This window comes from Schistocerca gregaria, chromosome 4 (assembly GCF_023897955.1).
Source record: "Schistocerca gregaria isolate iqSchGreg1 chromosome 4, iqSchGreg1.2, whole genome shotgun sequence".
NCBI classification, from domain to species: domain Eukaryota; kingdom Metazoa; phylum Arthropoda; class Insecta; order Orthoptera; family Acrididae; genus Schistocerca; species Schistocerca gregaria.
This window is the reverse complement of record NC_064923.1, coordinates 541,998,665-542,020,355: the sequence shown is the minus strand read 5'-3', so window position 1 is coordinate 542,020,355 and position 21,691 is coordinate 541,998,665. Positions and strand designations below refer to the sequence as shown.

The 21,691-nt window shown below is 43.3% G+C and overlaps 1 protein-coding gene across 1 annotated transcript in view; it reads right to left on the bottom strand.

Annotated features, from left to right (window-relative positions):
- Positions 1-18,335, bottom strand: part of LOC126267797 (sodium channel protein Nach-like) — a 192,930-nt gene extending 174,595 nt beyond the window's left edge. The window contains exons 1-3 of the mRNA XM_049973101.1: positions 18,332-18,335; positions 16,809-17,088; positions 11,164-11,367 (exon numbers count right to left, since the gene is read on the bottom strand). Of these exons, the coding sequence (XP_049829058.1) occupies positions 11,164-11,367; positions 16,809-17,088; positions 18,332-18,335 (488 nt within the window). The remainder of the gene's footprint in view (positions 1-11,163; positions 11,368-16,808; positions 17,089-18,331) is intronic.
- Positions 18,336-21,691: the final 3,356 nt, after the last annotated feature.

Genomic DNA, 21,691 nt, shown 5'->3' with positions numbered 1-21,691 from the left:
GTATCTATCATCGCCACCAAGAAATGACAGAGTCCAGCAATTCTACCTGTAATTCCACCTACCGACATGCAATCGCCACCACTGTAATGGAGCACTATAGTAATGTACAGTGAAGGATCAGCTTAATGGATGTGTTAGTGTGCTCAAATATAAGGTAATTTATAACTGAGTTTATGCACCTACCTTGATTTTTCTCCTTATCCTAACACCTCTCAGGTTCCTCTCCGTTTGAACTAAAGCGATTTCCGAGTGTCCCTACTGAAAGAACATTTAAGACCAGTATTTTTGCTAATTAATACCTCTTGAACATAAAAAAAAGAAAGTTAATGAAAGTAGTTTTCCTAATAAAACTGCTTATTAATGTATTGTTGCCAACTTCAAATTAAGAGTTCGTAACACTGAGGCTTATAAAGTTTTGCTTCGCAAATGATCTCATTACTGCCTGTTGTAAATCATAGAAGGTGTGTCAGTATCTTACATATATGTTAATTTTGTCTCTCAATGTAGTAAGAGTGGAAAACTGCAGTATGAAATGTTATATACTCATGTTTGCTAAGTGTTTGTCTCTCCTGTGTATTAGAAGTGCATATGAATAGTATACCAGGATCCACAGTTTGTCTATTGGGTTAATGCTCGGAAACAAGTAACTGAAAGACAATTAATTATGAAAACAATAATTTCTTTATTGAAATGATAGTGAGAAGCAACCTGTTATTGGATTCCACTTAACTTTCATTTTAAATAGTAAAGTATTTAACTGAGAGAGACTTAACCTATACCCAATTAATGATTCTGCAGTGAATAGTAATAATAACGTTATAAAGACCATCCAGTTTGTGTAAGCCCTGAAAGTAATAGTGTGTTCCGGTATCTGTTACAATTTTGCAAATAGTTTCTGCTGCTCCAGTTGTTAGCTTCAATCTTAAAACATACGTATGTGTCAAGAGTTCACTGCACTCACGCGTGACAAAGTATAGGTTGTGTTTATCCATTAAAGTTACTAATAACTATTTTCTTGAACGAGAATGTTAATCATTCTCTTGCCTAGTTAGGCTGGCGACCGTTTTCTTTACCCGTTAAACAGTACAGACAGGCAAAATTTTGTTTGTTACTGTTCAAATATTTCCGTAATTCTGACTTTCACTTCCGATAAGCCACCTCCGTTAGGTACAACACAGTCAACACTACAAAATTTCTCTCAGAGGGTAACACTGCTCTGTTGCGTTATACCATAATTGCTTTAATAAGATTGTTTTATTTCACAACCTGCTTTAAGGTTATGGTACAGCAGTGACAGACAGAAGTGTTATACAGTTTCTCCAAACAGTATTGTATATCCTCAACTAATCAAGACTTAATTACTACACTGAAGAGCAAAAGAAACTGGCACACCTCTCTAACATCGTGTAGTGTTCCCGCAATAACGCAGAAGTGTCGCAACACGATGCGGCATGGAGTCGACTAATGTCTGAAGAAGTGCAGGTAGGAACTGACACCATGAATCCTGCTGGGAAGTCCATAAAACCGGTTTACAAGCGCTGCAGGCATTTACATTGCTCCACTGGCTCCTCATCCTTCTCAAGCAGAGATAGGCTGGACAGTGAAGGGGGAGGCGTGTTTATAGCGATAAGAAGTGCAATAGTATCGAAGGAAATTGACGGAGATTCGAATTGTGAAATGATTTAGGTGAAGGTCACGGTTAAAGCAGGCTCAGACATGGTAATTGGATGTCTCTATAGGCCCCCGGGCTCAGCAGCTGTTGTGGCTCAGCACCTGAAGAATAATTTGGAAAATATTTCGAGTAGATTTCCCCACCATGTTATAGTTCTGGATGGAGATTTTAATTTGCCGGATATAGACTGGGAGACTCAAACGTTCATAACTGGTGGCAGGGACAAAGAATCCAGTGAAATATTTTTAAGTGCTTTATCTGAAAACTACCTTGAGCAGTTAAACAGAAAACCGACTCGTGGCGATAACATATTAGACCTTCTGGTGACAAACAGACCCGAACTATTTGAATCAGTTAATGCAGAACAGGGAATCAGCGATCATAAAGCGGTTACTGCATCGATGATTTCAGCCGTAAATAGAAATATTAAAAAAGGTAGGAAGATTTTTCTGTTTAGCAAAAGTGACAAAAAGCAGATTACAGAGTACCTGACGGCTCAACACAAAAGTTTTGTCTCAAGTGCAGATAATGTTGAGCATCAGTGGACAAAGTTCAAAACCATGGTACAATATGCGTTAGATGAGTATGTGCCAAGCAAGATCGTAAGAGATGGGAAAGAGCCACCGTGGTACAACAACCGAGTTAGAAAACTGCTGCGGAAGCAAAGGGAACTTTACAGCAAACATAAACATAGCCAAAGCCTTGCAGACAAACAAAAAATACGCGAAGCGAAATGTAGTGTGAGGAGGGCTATGTGAGAGGCTTTCAATGAATTCGAAAGTAAAGTTCTATGTACTGACTTGGCAGAAAATCCTAAGAAATTTTGGTCCTATGTCAAAGCGGTAGGTGGATCAAAACAAAATGTCCAGACACTCTGTGACCAAAATGGTACCGAAACAGAGGATGACAGACTAAAGGCCGAAATACTAAATGTCTTCTTCCAAAGCTGTTTCACAGAGGAAGACTGCACTGTGCTTCCTTCTCTAGATTGTCGCACAGTTGACAAAATGGTAGATATCGAAGTAGACGACAGAGGGATAGAGAAACAATTAAAATCGCTCAAAAGAGGAAAGGCCGCTGGATCTGATGGGATACCAGTTCGATTTTACACAGAGTACGCGAAGGAACTTGCCCCCCTTCTTGCAGCGGTGTACCGTAGGTCTCTAGAAGAGCGAAGCGTTCCAAAGGATTGGAAAAGGGCACAGGTCATCCCCGTTTTCAAGAAGGGACGTCGAACAGATGTGCAGAACTATAGACCTATATCTCTAACGTCGATCAGTTGTAGAATTTTGGAACACGTATTATGTTCGAGTATAATGTCTTTTCTGGAGACTAGAAATCTACTCTGTAGGAATCAGCTTGGGTTTCGAAAAAGACGGTCGTGTGAAACCCAGCTCGCGCTATTCGTCCACGAGACTCAGAGGGCCTTAGACACGGGTTCACAGGTAGACGCCGTGTTTCTTGACTTCCGCAAGGCGTTTGACACTGTTCCCCACAGTCGTTTAGTGAACAAAGTAAGAGCATACGGACTATCAGATCAATTGTGTGATTGGATTGAGGAGTTCCTAGATAACAGAACGCAACATGTCATTCTCAATGAAGAGAAGTCTTCCGAAGTAAGAGTGATTTCAGGTGTGCCGCAGGGGAGTGTCATAGGACCGTTGCTATTCACAATATACATAAATGACCTGGTGGATGACATCGGAAGTTCACTGAGGCTTTTTGCAGATGATGCTGTGGTGTATCGAGAGGTTGCAACAATGGAAAATTGTACTAAAATGCAGGAGGATCTGCAGCGAATTGACGCATGGTGCACGGAATGGCAATTGAATCTCAATGTAGACAAGTGTAATGTGATGCGAATACATAGAAAGATAGGTCCCTTATCATTTAGCTGCAAAATAGCAGGTCAGGAACTGGAAGCAGTTAATTCCATAAATTATCTGGGAGTACGCATTAGGAGTGATTTAAAATGGAATGATCATATAAAGTTGATTGTCGGTAAAGCAGATGCCAGACTGAGATTCATTGGAAGAATCCTAAGGAAATGCAATCCGACAACAAAGGAAGTAGGTTACAGTACGTTTGTTCGCACAATGCTTGAATACTGCTCAGTAGTGTGGGATCCGCACCAGATAGGGTTGATAGAAGAGATAGAGAAGATCCAACGGAGAGCAGCGCGCTTCGTTACAGGATCACTTAGTAATCGCGAAAGCGTTACGGAGATGATAAACTCCAGTGGAAGACTCTGCAGGAGAGACGCTCAGTAGCTCGGTATGGGCTTTTGTTAAAGTTTCGAGAACATACTTTCACCGAAGAATCAAGCAGTATATTGCTCCCTCCTACGTATATCTCGCGAAGATACCATGAGGATAAAATCAGAGAGATTAGAGCCCACACAGAAGCATACCGACAATCCTTCTGTCCACGTACAATACGAGACTGGAATAGAAGGGAGAACCGATAGAGGTACTCAGGGTACCCTCCGCCACACACCGTCAGGTGGCTTGTGGAGTATGGATGTAGATGTAGATGTAGATGTAGAAGTCGCCGTTTTCTACCAACTATTCTCTTATGTCGTTGCCCTCTGTTGCACTGCCACATATGAGGTCGAACAGATTCAAAAATTGAAGAGAACCTTCTTATGCTGTCTACCTTGTGGTGTGCGACAAAAATCACGCGACGTATCGCTCCATACATTCATTCGGAAACTTTTTTTTCATAAACACGGATTACTCCTGTGCACAACTAAATAAGGCTTGCCGGCATCGCATTGACATGCGATACAGAGTTAAAAGTACTCACTTTTTCTATACCAACAATCGTGCCCTGTAGCAGATCACACTGTTTTCAACATATTCCCAAACCCGACCACAAGCAGTAACCCGTCGTCCACCGGTTTCTGCCAACTTCTCTATAAACAAGATAGAATCTCAATTTAATTCAAAATTAATTAGGACACACACACACACACACACACACACACACACACACACACACACACACACACACACACACTCAAAGAAAACCACTCTTCAAATTTTCATTGGAGCAAGAAAGAATTTATCATCTTCTGTTAACCGTCGCCAAGTCGGCTTCGTACCTTAAACAACAACTCCATCTAACTACTTGCTCCTCTCTCTTATATGCAGGCCCTCCCTACAGAGGAATGTACGCTCACTAAAGAGCAACATTCGTCTTGAAAACGGCCAACTAAGCCAGTTCTCACGGCTGCGCGCTGAAGAGCGCTTCCGAACACCTGCAAACTTGCCGCAGAGAGAGAGAGGACAACTTTATTAGTTGCTAACTGCATACCGCACCACCATCTCTAGCACACAGGTCTCGAAAGGTGTCTCCCGCACCCAAAGAGGGCTGCCGGCTAGGGGTGTGGCTGAAATCACGCATCCCGTACAAATCACGGCCATTAAGAAGTTGCAGTTTTCACAGCAGCAATTTAGCAGTATGTAGTTGCGATTTCAGTCACAACTAGAAGTCACAAGCAGCATGTATCGACTAAAAGTAGCGTTTAACATTTGACAATGTGTCACCTGTTGATCGACTTTCGTACTTCGTTCTGAGAAACTTTGTGTGTCGCTATCGAAATGTAACCCAACCGTGATCGAAGAAATGAACCAAGAAGGGAATTTGCTCTAAGAAAATTTTTATTTCCGGTGTTTTACCTGTCAGCATCACTGAAATGTTAGGGTAGTATGTGGTAGTGGACCCCCTCTCCCTCCACTCCTCCTTCCCTCCTCACCCCCTGAAATATTGATTGTGTAGCGTAGCCCGCGGTCTAGGTTAGGTTGAAACGTGATAATACTGGATTCAGTCTCGGTGAAGACAATGAATGTGAATGCCAAGTAAAGATTGTGGTAACAGATTGACCTATAGTGTGGCCTAACGTGTACGTTCGCGCCTTATTTAAGCACAATTAACATTCTTTTCATCATAAAAACTAAAACTGTTAGGTAAATTGAGGAAACGTTAAAGGGTCTCTACGTGAGCCTCTTCAAGAGATTTCATCCCAATATATCTGGCTCCAAAATTTACGGTTAAATAAGAAAATTTCCCCCGGTATAAAAAAAGTGAGTAGCTGAGTGCGTCTATATCAGCCACAGTTCACATATATTACACTAAACTTGTCTGCTAATTTTCTATTCATATGCACTTGGCCGGCCGGAGTGGCCGAGCGGCTACAGGTGCTACAGTCTGGAACCTCGCGACCGCTACGGTCGCAGGTTCGAATCCTGCCTCGGGCATGGATATGTGTGATGTTCTTAGGTTAGTTAGGTTTAAGTAGTTCTATGTTCTAGGGGACTGATGACCTTAGAAGTTAACTCCCATAGTGCTCAGAGCCATATGCACTTGTGCAAAATCCATTAAGTTTGCTACTTCTCTGAGTCTGACACTCATTTTTACAATGCTGCAGTGCCATATTCCACTGTAATTGTCTTTTTTTTCCATCCTGGGATAATAAAACGAATAAATGTGTGTGCGCAGCTACGAATTATATGTACTTTACAGAGGGAACTGAGTAGTCTGTTATCGTGTTAGTACGACAAGCGTAAGTAGATTGTTGGTGGGCAGTAAAGAGGTTCCCCTTTGCCTTGGTCATACCTTCTGTGTAGGTTGGCACACAGTAGTAGGCCTGCTCTCTAGTCACTTCCGTTGGAGGGATAACCCCAGGTTACGTTATGGGAGCCCTTCACTGTCCTCTGGCAGTCTGGTAAGTTCGGTTGCTCATAAGACCTTATCCTCGATAGTTTACCTCATGTTTTAATTTGTGTACGTTTTCAGTCTAACTGAAACTCTAACTATTTTCTCTTACTACTTTATCAGTTCGTGTGATGAACTTTATTTTAATGTCGTGAGTGTTCAATACTTCGAATTTTAGATGATTTCGTAGACTATTGATTGATTTCACCAGTCACTAGAACAACTGGAGGTGTATTGAATGGGTAACGATTCAGTTCAGTCAGCTTCTCATTTTTCTAATAGCGAGAGCGTTCCATTGTATGGTACCACTGTGATTTTTTTTACTGATTTCTCTATCAGCTTCATTCCATACCTTTCATTGTTCAGTACATTGTTCCTTTGTTCATTACCATCAGGTGTTAGTATCCATGATTGAGAGCCTTTAGCTCTCGTAGCTTGTTACTTTTGCGATACGTTCAGAGCATTTCTATGCCATTTTCGTTAAATTTCTGTTTGTTCAGTGCTTACCTTCGTTCAAAAAATGGTTCAAATGGCTCTGAGAGCTATGGGACTTAACATCTGAGGTCATCACTCCCCTAAAACTTAGAACTACTTAAACCTAACTAACCTAGGGACATCGCACACATCCATGCCCGAGGCAGGATTCGAACCTGCGACCGTAGCGGTCACGAGGTTCCAGACTGAAGCGCCTAGAACCGCTCGGCCACAACAGTTGGCTGCCTTCGTTCTTTAGCACTACATGGTCGTTTTCTGGTTTAAGACCTTCTTGTGCTATAGTCTCAGTAATCTTACTCTTACACAGTGTATTTAAATTAAATGTGCCTTGTAGTTCATGTTTCGATCTTCTTTTGCGTATTTCAGTGGTAACTTTACGCGTTCATTCCGCCTGTTAATATCGAGGGAGTAGCATCTCAGTGCTAGACACTTGTGGTCGTGGTGGATTCCTTTTGTTCTTTTCTCTACATCTCTGTGTAAACCTCATCAGCCGAATGTGGATGTCAAGTGTATGTATGATTAACCCATACTTTAGTTATTCCCGTCACAGAAACCACGAATTTATTAGCGGGCTCAAAAGCAAGGTGTAGACTTTTTCAAGTATGGAACTTAGTATATATCGGGCAACAGCAGTTGTTATATTTTATTAAATTCACAGGTGTTTTATTAGTATATCGAATTCAATAAGTGTTAATTTTACTGGCAACTGTATTCAGGTGCCCAATGGAATTTTAAGTTGTTCTCCTGGTTAGAAATAACAGTTAGCAGATGTACTTGCCAGAGTCTGTTAGTTGCTAGTTGCTGATAATCAGAGTGTTATCATTCAAGGTGGTAAATAGCAGAAATCGAAGAAATAGCTTTTAACATTTGTAGACTGTGGTGCGGTAAAAGTCATGAATTTTAGCTGTGATTTTAAGCTGTGACGAATCGCAACTAAAAATCTTAGTTACCGAAAAATGTCATTCACAAAGTCACTGATATCGGAAAATATGAGTTCAGCTCAAACCTACTACCGGCAGTCTCCTTGATTTTGCCAGCTCCAAACCGCGCCACGAAAATGTTTTAACATGAGGGTCTTTGAGCTAATCAGCATTCAAAGCATAATACGAAAACATTAACTGGCAGTTTCTGTTAACGCTCGCAGTATTACTGTAAAGTGTTGCTACCTGCTGACGTTTTGAAAAGTTTGTTCCCAATAGGTATTAGGAACCATCGGCTATGATGCGGAAATCACTCGCCCTTGAAAATAGTGGAATCGGACCAGGCCACGACTATTTAGCTGAATTAAGAAAAGAGCGGCGCTTTACCTTCAGACTAGAGAATAGCCGAAGTCCCGCGGAAACCGAAATGATACATTACAGTGCGCTAAGTCGAAATAAACACGAAGCTGAACAGAACCATATTAAATTCCACTGCATCAACCGAACTGTTTATGCTTATTTCGCTCTAAGACTCGTAGCTTCTACACTTTCAAAGCAAGCCACCACGCGACATAATGGTCACCTTTTGGTGTTCTGCAAGTGTTTTTTAATTGTATTTGACTAAAAGGTTAGAATAGTAGGATTTTTTTTATGGGAAACGTAAAATAAAGTGCGTTATATGTAGTAAGGGCATATGATTTCGCTAGGTTTTCGAACTTCTATAGTCCCTTAGATTAACGCGCCAAGAAGGTATATCTGAAGACATTACCTTCTCAGTAGCTTAATGTTCACAACCATCGCCATATGAATAGAATTACAGTTTAGACTCGGACTGTGAGAAATCTTCTGCTCTGGAATACAAATTACGCTAACTACGTGGGAGGTAATATATATTTTTGTGAGATGAATACAGCCAAATGCGGGATTTAAACAGAAAAGCGACGCTTGTATCCTTACAAACAACTTGACACTGGTAGCAGTGAGCTAGACTAATGGCTGAATACAAATAACAGGAAAATCCAAGATACATGAAGTTAAACAAAAATGCGGTAACTGTGAATTTACGAGGGGATTCAGGCGTGAAGCAGACCTCGAAATCACAGTGAAAGTAGTCGCTAAGGTACCGCGCGATGTGCTGTCACTTCTGCAGTGGTACAAGTACTCGTTTCATGACTTGGATTGGATCGTTTGAGGGCAATGAGCTGTTAAGTGACCATCGCTATTTTAAGTAGCTAGGCAATCATATACATTCTTTCGAGGGTTTCACGTAGACAAGATTTAAGAACAAAATACGCGATGTGTAGAGGCCAAGATTATCCGTGGTTGATCTGGTTGTCTATACTTTCAAATATCAGTCTACTGAATTTATTTCAAATAAGCAGAACGAAATATACTGACGCTGAAAGGTAAATATGTTTATATTAACAAAATATTGTATGGGCAACTTTAAGTCACTACGAGAAATGAAAGTTATTCATTTTATGACGTCATGCAAGTAAAACATTATAAGGAATTAACTATGAAATAGTACTATACACCCAAGTTCACTATTCTCTGCCGGCCGAAGTGGCCGTGCGGTTCTAGGTGCTGCAGTCTGGAACTGCGAGACCGCTACGGTCGCAGGTTCGAATCCTGCCTCGGGCATGGATGTGTGTGATGTCCTTAGGTTAGTTAGGTTTAACTAGTTCTAAGTCCTAGGGGACTAGTGACCTCAAAAGTTGAGTCCCATAGTGCTCAGAGCCATTTGAACCAGTCAGTATTCTCTTAGTATACCACTGGATGCGATAACAGTCAGTTGCACATCGTGAAGTAAATATCGAATGTGACCCAGAGGAATAACGTAGCCTCCGAGGGATTCCAAAGTTAATTTATGTTCTTCACTAAATGAGCTTTCTCAGTAGATAATGTACCGATGATAACACAGACCTCTTCCCTCAAATATACGTTAGGTGAATAGTTTGATAAATGTAATGTTAATTCGGAGCAAACTTTGCGCGCCTGTTCATGAAGTTTCCACATACCTGATGACATCGCCGGCAACTCCGAGTAGTTATTCTCGCCCAACCAGCCACCGTGTCATCCTCTGTTGTCATCCATCAGCAACCACTGGACAGCCGACGTTCGTCTGAAGGCCACCACACATGCGTTGAGAGTCATCGGACATTGTGGTCCAGGGTTCGTCGCCTACCGTGCCGCGCTGATTCACCAACATGTCGCCTCGTGCAGTGACCCTGACTGATGACGTCACGCCAGTCCCAGCTGGTGCCTGACGCAGCGCTGCGTAATACGCAGCCACCCCCACCGCTGCACCGTCGCTTTCGATCCTCCTTTTCGTCTCTGACAATGCCCATCGGATGAGTAAGAGAGTTCTTGCTGAGCTGCTGTGGCGTCCATTTGCGCCAAGTTGCTCCTGACTACCATTCAAACCCGATACACATGGATGGGCTACCCATCAGTAACGGCTTGTCACCCAACTAGTAGTGGCTTCACGAATCCCACCGCTACAGTATCTTACCGGCGGCTGCTTTCCACAGAATATGCCGTTGCCTCACATGATGTGTTAGGCCATAATTATGCGGTTCGTACTGTGTGGTCCCGCTCGGGTGCTGGTGGACAACTGAGCTGAGGATCCTCACCTGCTCTCGGGTTGCACTTCGACATCACAACTGACAGCGTTTCTGCAGACTTCGCTCCAATTCATGTCGACTTTCAAAAAAGGAATGTGACATCTGAAAATGAGTAATATAGAAGATTTCTCTTTGTATTCAGGTTTCATGATTTTGAATTCTTTGCGACCTTTGTTCTTGGAGTGCTTGTGCCGCAAGGTATGCTGGAGAATTCCTGTGAAGTTTGGACGGTAGAAGAGGTACTGGCGGAAGTAGCGCTGGGAGGATGGGTCGCGAGTCCTGCTTGGATTGCTCAGTCGGCTAGCACTTGGCTGTGAAATGTCCTGTGTTCGATTCTGATCAGGCACGTATTTGTAATCTGCCAGGAAGTTTCAAATCAGTGCGCATTCTGCTGCAACCTGAGAATTCGTTGTGGAAGAAACAGTCTTTTTCATACATAAAAAGTTCGATGTATTGCAAATATTAATATTTTACCTCCGATATACTGTCAGATACATGTCAATTTGTCGAAGAGACGATAATTGAAAATTTGAAACTTTTACCATTAACGGTTAATGCTAGCATTCAGAAGGCGCTACTCAGCTCGTAAACGCGAAACCTCTAATTCTTACCCTTCAAACATCGCACCTTGCTTTGAATTACCTGTAAACACATGCAAAACGTCATACTGCCTTCATACTGTTGCAATTTTCCTGAACTATCAAATGTTTCTAATAAGTGAATTGCTACTTGCCTCATTAGCAACTTCTCTCCGACGGTCCTTCGCACTTTGACGGCTGGGCAGATGGTGACACCTGGGAAGGGAATCCGGTAGAGCGGGAAGTTGGTGCTGACCACCGAGGTGGTCGTCGGGCTGTCGCGGTACTTCCTCCACGTGTCGGAGATGGCGGTCGCCGCGAAAACTATCGATGTGGCGATGGCGATAAACCAGCATAATCTACCAACACAAAAAAGATCAAAATGCGGGTATATAACCTTTGAACTACTCGATCTGTATCCATATGTGGATTAACTGGTCAACTACACTGACGGAAATGGAAAGTGCTTCATCCTGAAGCACAAGTCCAATGTTTATAAAATTTTGTGAAGTTGATCATCACTTAACGGATATTAAATAATTAAACACTGATTCCATTCGGAACTGACATCCATCGTCAGTATCAGTATGTAATGAGACGACCAAGAATGCGAATACATGACATGGTATATCGTGATACAGAAGCAAACAACCTCCGAATATAATCTTGAGCTGTTCTTTCCACCCCTTAAACACATACTCTATCACGTCATGAATATTGCTGGCTGAAAGGTGAATAAAGGAATACGTCATCCTATTGGAAAATAAAAATGGTTCAAATGGCTCTATGCACTGTGGGACTTAACATCTACCGAGCGATGTGGCGCTGTGGTTAGCACAATTGATGTGCATTCGGGAGGACGACGGTTCAATCCCGCTTCCGGCCATCCTGATTTAGGTTTTCCGTGATTTCGCTAAATCGCTCCAGGCAAATGCGAGGATGGTTAATTTGAAAGGGTACAGCCGACTTCCTTCCCTATCCTTCCCTAATCCGATGAGACCGATGACCTCGCTCTCTGGTGTCCTCCCCAGAACAACCCAACCCAACTTAACATCTGAGGTCATCAGTCCCGTAGATTTAGAACTACTTAAACCTAACTAACCTAAAGATATCACACTCATCGATGCCCGAGGCAGGATTCGAACCTGCGACCGTAGCAGCAGCGCGGTTCCGGACTGAAGCTCCTAGAACCGCTCGGCCTCAGAGGCCGGCCATCCTGTTGTACTCCAGACGTTCTTAATGAGTGATAAATCAGGCGACCAGTGAAGCCTGTCAAGGACTTCTGCAGTCTCAAAGCGTTTGTGAACTACATTGTGGGTCTTTGAATTATCATGTTAGACTGTGCGGATTGATACTCTTTATCATGGCTGGTGTCAGAACAGGGTTTACCATCCTGGTGAGCATTAAGTTTCCCTTCAACAATCACCATATCGGCCCTGTAGTATTCTACAGCTCCTCACATCTTGATTCTATGGCTTGCAGTGGTACCGATCTCGAGAATCTTGTTATGTATCACCAGATCTTCTCCGGAGGCCTTCCCATCGATTTGAGTGTCACAAATGGGTGCAAATTTCAAAGCTGAACGCCGAAGGATGCAGCTCAAAGCTCCAATTGACTCTAGCTACGTACCACACAAGTCTCTTTGGGTTTGGTGTCAGCAGTAAAAGGCGCCGGATCAACTTGAGATGTGAAGTCAGTTTCCAGTAATCCAATACCGGCGGTTTTTCGTAACACTCTGTCTGTAATCTTTTCCCTGATGTCATCGGACTATCCGGACTATTGGTCAAAGCCTGTTGAACAATACAACAATCTTTTCTTGGTGTAGTCCTTTTGGAAGGATCCATGACCACTATTCTTGTCATGAGTTCTTTTTTTCATCTCTCTTTCTGGAGTCATTGCAATAGAACCAAACATCTGTGAAATTTGTTGGTGTGGTGCTCCCCTGTCCCTCACGCTCATCCAGAAGGTAGCAACTGGCTGTACGTGCATCTTCTCTATGCAACTCGGGTTGAGAGCTTCATGTGAAAAGTTCCAGAAACGTTAGACAAACCCAATAGTCATGATATACTTGCACCATACTTCATATCTTTTGGACAGAAAATACCGAACGTCAGCTCGCTTACGGATGAAAATGAAGTCAAATATTGTACTGTGATGGAAGTATTGTAGTATCAGTTTGGTCGCCTTTGGTCAAGGTGTTCATGGTCTGACACCTCCATATCCGTCAGTGTATATCGCGATGTCTTTGTTCTGGTATGCAGCGATCTTCTCGGATTATCTGTACACTAAGTAAGTCGTCTTAAAATACGGTTTTCACAAGCTTCCTATTAATCTGCAGTCGAAGCGCTGAGTGTCTCCGAAACCGAAAGGATATCTAACAAAGCGACGCAGATAAACTCACCTTGTCAAGGGTGTGCTGTGGATTACTCCAATCAGATGCCACTGCAACCAAGACAAGAAGTCGCTAGAGGTGACTCAAATATTCCAACACCAAATACTCTCACGTATAATGACCAAAATGAAAACCATTCCGTCTAGGTGCCACTTCCGTGGTTGTCATCTATGTCTATCAATCTAAAAGACAAGTGCTTCATTCTAACAGCTAATAAAATTTTGATTAAAAATTCTGAGATTTGTCCGTTGAGGACTTAGGTTGCCAGCATTCTGTCAAAAAATATGGGTCGAGAAAACAGTTAAGATACTGTAGAATGAAGCGATGGTCGATGAGCTGCTGATGCAGAAGCAACGCAGACCAATCCATAACAAACAAAATTTTCTTCAGAACATGCTTCAACCTTCTGAAATATTCTCACAATGAACTACTTAATCGCAATTGAAAATAAAATTTCGGAAGAAAATTTAGGCGTTCATTCTAACATTCGTCTAAGGATTTCTCTGGGCTGTGTGTTGAAGAGGAGAAGAACAAGAGTTCTAAATTATGAAGCCTGTACACTGATCAGCCAGAAAATTATGACCACCGACCTACTATCGATATAAACCTGCCAGGCGATTGCAGCCTCACCTGGAGAGGAATGACTGCTGGTCAGACACACGCACGGTGCTAGTAGTATCGGTAAGCGTGCTGGCCGCGTGTAGAACGGGGAAGAAGCGCGATTTATCTGCGTTTCACCGAAGATATAATCTGATGGTCCGGGGAAACTACACGACTTTTCGGGTGTTGCAGGAATGCTGTGGTACTTTCGGCAATTGGCAAAACCAAGTGAAACTGCGCCCAAACGTCGTTGGTCACCCCTTATTGCAGATGTCGGACGTCATAGGTTGGAGAGACTGGTAAAACAGGGTGTGCAGCCAACTGTGGCGGATAAATATCAGACTTTAATCTGGGCAGAGTGCAATTGTGTCTGAACACACGGTGCACCAAACATTCCTAACGGTGGGCTTCCGCAGCCGACGATCTATACATATGTGCCAATGTTTACACCACGATATCGGCAACTACGACTGAAAAGTGTACGTGACATCGGCACTGGACGCTGGCACAATGGCAGAACGTTGCATGGTCTGACGAATCTCGATACCTTCTTCATCATGCCGATGAGAGGCCGCAAATCCGTTGTCTTGCAGGGGAACAGTTCCTTGCCAGCGGCACTGCGAGACCGAGACAAGCCGGCGGCGGCTCCATTTACGCTCTAGGGAACATTCACGTGACCATCCATGGGTCCAGTGAAGCTCATGCAAGGAACCATGATGACCAAGAACTATCGTATGCTGTTTGCAGACAACGTACACTCCTTCATGACGATCATGATTTCCGACAGCGGTGGCATTTATCAATAAGGTAATGCGCCATGTCACGGTGCCGGGAGTGTAATGGAGTGTTTCCAGGAATACAGAGTTCTAATTGATGTGCTGTACCCTCCCCCCAACTCGTCAATTTGCTGCACTATATTTGTCCAGACAAAGTTCACGCTTAGCCTCAAACGACTTCTTCAAAAGAAATGTTCAAATCTGTGTGAAATCTTATGGGACTTAACTGCTAAGGTCATCAGTCCCTAAGCTTACACACTACTTAACCTAAATTATCCTAAGGACAAACACACACACCCATGCCCGAGGGAGGACTCGAACCTCCACCGGGATCAACCACACAGTCCGTGACTGCAGCGCCTCAGATCGCTCGGCTAATCCCGCGCGGGTCTGTTCTTCGACGATAATCTATAAACACTCTTATTTCAGTTAGTTTTTGTGCTTTTTTACTGATGTATCTTTTGTTCAGATCCATTTCTTGCCCGTCCCACCGAAAATTACAGCTACGTTTATGGACGTTCAATTCTTTCTTTCTGGTTTCGGTAGGCTGGACAGTCTCCAGTAAAAACATTCTAAATAAATCAACGATAGTCTTTAAATATTTAAATAATACCGTTTTTTTACGTTTCTGAAATGATAAAGATTTATAGATTGTTTAACATGAGCTATTTTCCGTCTTTTTGAAAATAAATTTTAAGGGACATCTTTTGTAACGATAACGAAGCAACTCAATGCTCAGCCTTGAAAGCAGTAGGACTTGCAACAAGAGACGATAAGTTCAGAGTAGAAAGGTTAAGTTGTTCTGTGAAGAATTGAGTGGTAATGGAGCTAACAGATTAGTATTTGCAGACGTGTTATGTGGGACAGTAGGATACATGGGCTTTGGGACAGGGTAATAGGATGGAGGCTGTGCATATGGGGAAGGATGTGTGAGGAATAAGATTGGAAAGAAATGGAACACTGGTGTGAGAGAAAAAGGAGAGTGGTTTGTGTTTGATAAGAAAGGCAAAGTTCAAGACGGATTCAATTTCCTGGTATGGGGAAGCTATTGGAGTTGCGTTGAAATAGGATATGGAGTGTATAAAGGTGTACAGTTGGCTGGATGTGTTGGTATTCGCTCGAAGATATGCCAGCATTGTGAACTAGAGGAGAAATGATAAGAAAGTAGAGGCATTTTATGAGTGGATGAAGGATTTGAGTAGGAGAAGTAGACAGATGGGGTAAGTAAACAAAATGGCTCTAAGCACTATGGGACTTAACATCTGAGGTCATCAGTTCCCTAAACTTAGAACTACTTTAACCTAACTAACCTAAGAACTGCCGGAGGCAGGATTCGAACTTGCGACCGCAGCAGCAGCGCGGTTCCGGACTGAAGCGCCTAGAACCGCTCGGCCGCAACGGCCGCCTTAAGTAAGACAGAGTATACGGTATTCAAGATTATGGGGGTACTGATAGAAGATGGGTGGAGAGTGGAGAGGATATCCAGGCATTAATGGCAGGGAGGAGAATGATTCGAGGCAAAACATTGTAAGTGCAAATAACTGTGGAGGGATGCATTCCCCAAGGTAAAGTTCGTAAATTTATTCTGCAGCGGACACTCTATTGGGTGGTTATCGGGTTGGGTTTCGATGTGGGTTTACAATCAAGTGTCAAGGTATTTTAGGATTTTAGGTAATAGGAATAATTAATTGGATTTGGAAAGGGGCACTGTGAGTATCAGGAGATGGAGTTATGAGAGCCCATCGTATTAATGTCAGGAAGAGGAGAAAGTGGAGAAATTGGACAGGAGCAGGTGCTTTAGCGGATTTCCTGGAGAAGACTGGATTTTGGGTACCTTCGATGGAAGCATGAAGGATAATTCTGAATCGCTAATGGAGACACGGGCTGTTACTTAGGAAGGATGTAATGGGTCGACATGACAAATTAGAAGGAATGTGGATTTTGCGTTTTTTGAAGTAGGTGAATAAATTTTAGAGCTATTAGATTGTGGCAGCTATCCCCGGAGACGCACCGGTAAGCAGAGTGTGTTTACCTGGCGGCGCGGCCGCACAGCCCGGGCGCCAAGTAGCGGAAGCCGTGCAGTGTGGTGCCCTGCGCATACTCGGCCAGCACGCGCCGCCACATGGCAGCCACTCGCTGTCCTCGCGTGCCGCGACGCACTACACGCACCTCCGACCTCCCGCAAACACTCCTCATTAACTGCGGCGGCGGCGGCGGCGGCGGCGGCAGCGGCGACACGTCGATTGCAGTCTCCGACTCTCTGACGACTCCTCTCTTTTGTTCCCCATCGACTGCCTTCGCCGCAGAGAATGCTTTAATGGCGTACCAAACGCACAATATAAAATCAGTTAGCGCACACGTAATGGGAGACTAGAACAAAGAGTTGACGATTTCCTCGCCTGCTGCAATGGTCGAAACTGTAAAACACGCTCTTCTAGGGCACTGAAATTAATTATTCGTTTCTGTACGACCACCCTCAATACCTCGCCGTTGTTGTTTTTCACTAGGAACGGCGCGGTCTGCGGAAGATGGTACTAGTGTCAAGTCCAGTCGAGTACGGAGCGTTGGGCCTGTTTACGAGCTCTAATTTCTTCTCTCATACTCGTGCTCCCTACGCGAGAAACGCAGCGGAGGCAATAGAAGAAAAAAACTAATGTCGGACTGTTGGGTCGGAGACCTCAAAGGGTAGGTTCAGCCGCCTAGTTGTAATTCTTCGGCCGCGCACAGTACACAATGACCGTTTTCGTGCGGATATGTGACAGTACGGCCATTGTGTGGTTTTGTGTTTGAATTGTAAGATGGTGATGAGGGAAGGGAGAGGGTGAAACCCGTTGCTGTCACATAGCCTACTTCTTTCTAATAGCACCAACTGGACAGTCGGCCTTAGCATGTTCATCCGAAGGATGGATCGGCATCTGCTTGTGACATGAGCTTGTACTGAGGAATGATAGAAGACTCTGTGAAAGGGTAACTTTATTAATAAAATCCATCTCAGTTATAATGTCCTTGGTTAAATGTCTACACAGCTACATACAAAAGAACTATCTCTCTTGTGACGTTGTCTGTGATGTACCTACACGACTAAACTCGGAGTCGTGACAGAGGGTGGCGTGAAAGACTGGTACGTTACTGAACCGGTGCTGCCAACGTTTGACAGGTGACATACTACAGGTGAAGACCACAACGAATTCACTGTGCCTGCTGGCGCGGAATCCAGTGACGAAACTGTCGGTACCGCCAACTTATAGCAGTGGGACTGAACTGTTGATGTGGCTGGACAGAACTGCTAGTACTGCTGACTTGAGCCGAGCGTTTAAATAACTTAGCACGTTCCGGCGATAGCCTAAACAATCGGGCCCGGATGGCCATCCGCGTGCCTCTGTGAGAGCTCATGACCTGGCGTAGCAAAATAGTGCCCTCCTGACAGAGCTCTCTGCTCCGACACGTATACTGCCTATCGGTGAAGTTGCCGCCCCCATACGCTGTGGATGCGACTTGTAGCTCCGTGGTAAACAACCCAGTCGTAATGTCTCGGTGCTGATGAAAGCCGTTTACCCATGTCCTCCTGGTGGGGCGCCTGTCCGCGCGACTTGCCGGGTATGCGGAGAAATAGATTACCAGGCGGCTGTAACACACAATATATACTCAGCAAGTTTGAAATTTGAAGAAAATAAATTTTGACAATAAACAACAGGTCGATACAACACAAAAGATACCTTCCCTTGACCCTCGCTCTATTTAAGTACTTAAAAAGTAACGGTAGGAAGAACGGCAAGAGTGTATAGCGTTGTTAGAAAAATCTAGAAGCCCTGTCATACAAAACAACAGTGCTGCTGTCCTACCTGCCTGCGCAGTCGAGGTCGCTAACGGCCCTCACTTTGCGACCCACTGAGGAAAGCTTTGGAAATTAATACAGGACAATGGCGGAAAGGAACTTTACGCCACCACACCTGCTCGCCTTGCCGGCCATATTCTAGCAGTGACCATTTCATCCACCTCCGAGTCGACAACCACCGCAAAGGTGCGCATAACCAACGTCGGCTACGCTGGCGGATGAGACAGCAGAACTGCTAAATCGTCTAATTTGAAACCTGATTTTCCAAATTTGTCTAACAGGACTTCACCAGTCATTCTTTCCTTTCTTTCTGTGATTACTACTTATATATTTAAATACGCTTAGATTCACTGGGGGATCTCTTTTGTTTCGTATAGGCTCTATCGACCTGTTACGATGTAGGAAGAGGTGGTATAATAGGCCGCCACTGGTGGTATAATAGGCCGCCACTTTATTGCAGTTCTACTTATTTCAAACTGCCGGCCGCTGGTGGCCGAGCGGTTCTAGGCGCTTCAGTCTGGAACCGCGCGACCGCTACTGTCGCAGGTTCGAATCCTGCCTCGGGCATAGATGTGTGTGATGTCCTTAGGTTAATTAGGTTTAAGTAGTTCTAAGTTCTAGGGGACTGATGATCTCAGATGTTAAGTCCTATAGTGCTCAGAGCCATTTGAACCATTTCTTTTTTTATTTCAGACTTTCTCAGCCCTTACTATGACATGACTTTCACTTATCAGTCACAATTTTTGAAATATTATGCCTGATGTAAGAAAGAAATTTCTTTTACGGAAGCTTACGCAATCTGCGAAAAAAATTGTTCTTGTAATATTAGGGTCATGGCATAAATTAAAAAAAATTACAAGAAACACCATTCTGTTAAATCAAATGTAGTTAAATGATTGTACAAATTAGAAATCGTCTCGATGATCGTCCACATAATTTTCTGCCTTTTTTAGATCCATTCTTTGCTCGATAGTGCCATTAGATTTCTTATCATGTCTTGCTTATCCAAGAATTGCTTATTTATTGTGAATTAGGCGTAATTGGCGTTAACACTTTACAAGGATTCCGCAAAAAAAACTGAACAAATGTTCCGTAGTTATTATAATTTGTGACTTCTTACGTTACAGACTCATGCTGCCAGAGCCAGCGGAGCTCATAATTTCAACACCACCATTTTTTAAACAAAATTTATCGTCGTCTAATGTTAAGTATAAAGTATAATATAAATACTGGAACACTATCCTTGACAAGTGTGTAATACGAGAAAAATACCATAATGCGTATTTACATAGGGATAGCTGTAGTAATATTCCCACAATCCACCCCTTCGAAAAGTGTTTGTCGCCGGCGAAAACACCTTCCATGTCACTGATTGCGCGGCCATTCCCGCCGGAGGTCCAAGTCCTCTCTCGGGAATATGTTCAAATGGCTCTGAGCACTATGGGACTCAACTGCTGTGGTCATTAGTCCCCTAGAACTTAGAACTACTTAAACCTAACTAACCTAAGGACTTCACACACATCCATGCCCGAAGCAGGATTCGAACCTGCTACCGTAGCAGTCGCACGGTTCCGGGCTGCGCGCCTAGAACCGCGAGACCACCGCGGCCGGCTCGGGAATATGTATGTGTAAGTGTGTGTGTGTGGGGCGAGGGGGGGGGGGGGCGGGGGGACTGGGGGGGGGGGGGTGTTGTTCTTAGCATAAGTTAGTTTAAGTAGTGTGTAAGTCTATGGACCGATGATCTCAGCAATTTAGTGGAATTCACAAACATTTGAACATTTTTTTAAGATGACCTCACTGCTCACTGGTAAAACTACCTACTGTGACAGAGCGCTCTACAGGCGTAACTACGAATTAGTATTTGTAATTGATACATTCACCACCAGAATGGGAAGCTTTGTAGGTACATTCTAAGGGGCGAAATTACTAGCTGGTGCCCACTATAGGCCTTCATCCACGATAGCTGTGCGCCTTTGGATTCCTTAGACGTTTCACCCAAATCATTTTCATAAGTACCTCTGAAATTGCTCAAGAGTAAGTCTCACTAGAGGATTCGGCACGGTTTGTTCGACAAATGCACAGTGGTTTTCAAATTTTGCTTGTTTATGTGCAGTAACTTGCATTTATTCGTATTAAAGAAGTATTGACATCCTTGTTACTCGTTCTTGAGTCGTACTTTCAGTTTTGTTTGACTTCGGCATTTCAGAGTAACATACTGTGTTGTATCACTAAAACAAAATGTTTTAGCCACAGCTTTATTAGAGAGGATATTCTGAATGATCATTCAACAATGTGGTACGGTGTCTCAAATGTTGGGAAGGCGGAATGGATCTCTTTGCAAGATATCATGTGAGATCGAACCGAACTGTGTTTCACACGGAGTGGTATATCTCCACAACAAATGGGTCATGACTGTACTTGTTCCTCGCGCAGTATTTCCTATTCATATGACGTCGTGATACCACTGTAGGCGCATGCGTCTGATTGTTACTGATTAGCTTTGTGTAAAGTTATAAATTGGTGTTGTCTCGAAATTCCTTTACCTGGGACTCTGATTCGAGTATCATTGTGAAGATCTTGCACAGCACTTATAAAGACCTAAGAAGTAAAAATATTCGCCAGAATGTAAGTGAAAATCGTCATTGAAATAAAAATTAGGAAGTAATGAAAAACGCCGTCTCATATGATTAGTAGATCTGCCTGTAATTATATAAAACGCTACTCAGAGAACACTGCGACAGGAATCCGAAAACCTTAAAAAGTCCGCAGCGAAAGAGGAATTTATGGTAGTGTCGGAAAAGAAATGGAAAACGAAAGCCATTATGTAGCTGACCGATAGGACGCACAGTGGGAAGCGATAATAACAACTTGTGATTTATCTTTTCTGTAACCACTGTTTTAAAGATACTGAACTAAATTTCGTATTAATACAAAACATTTCTTATGATTTTACCCGATTTTTATTACAAAGAATCTACTGCGTGAACACGAAATGCCCTCACATAAATATTTTAGCTCGCGTCATTAAGATGGAGAGTACAATATGCTTCGGTATCCTGCAACAGACCAACACGTTGCCT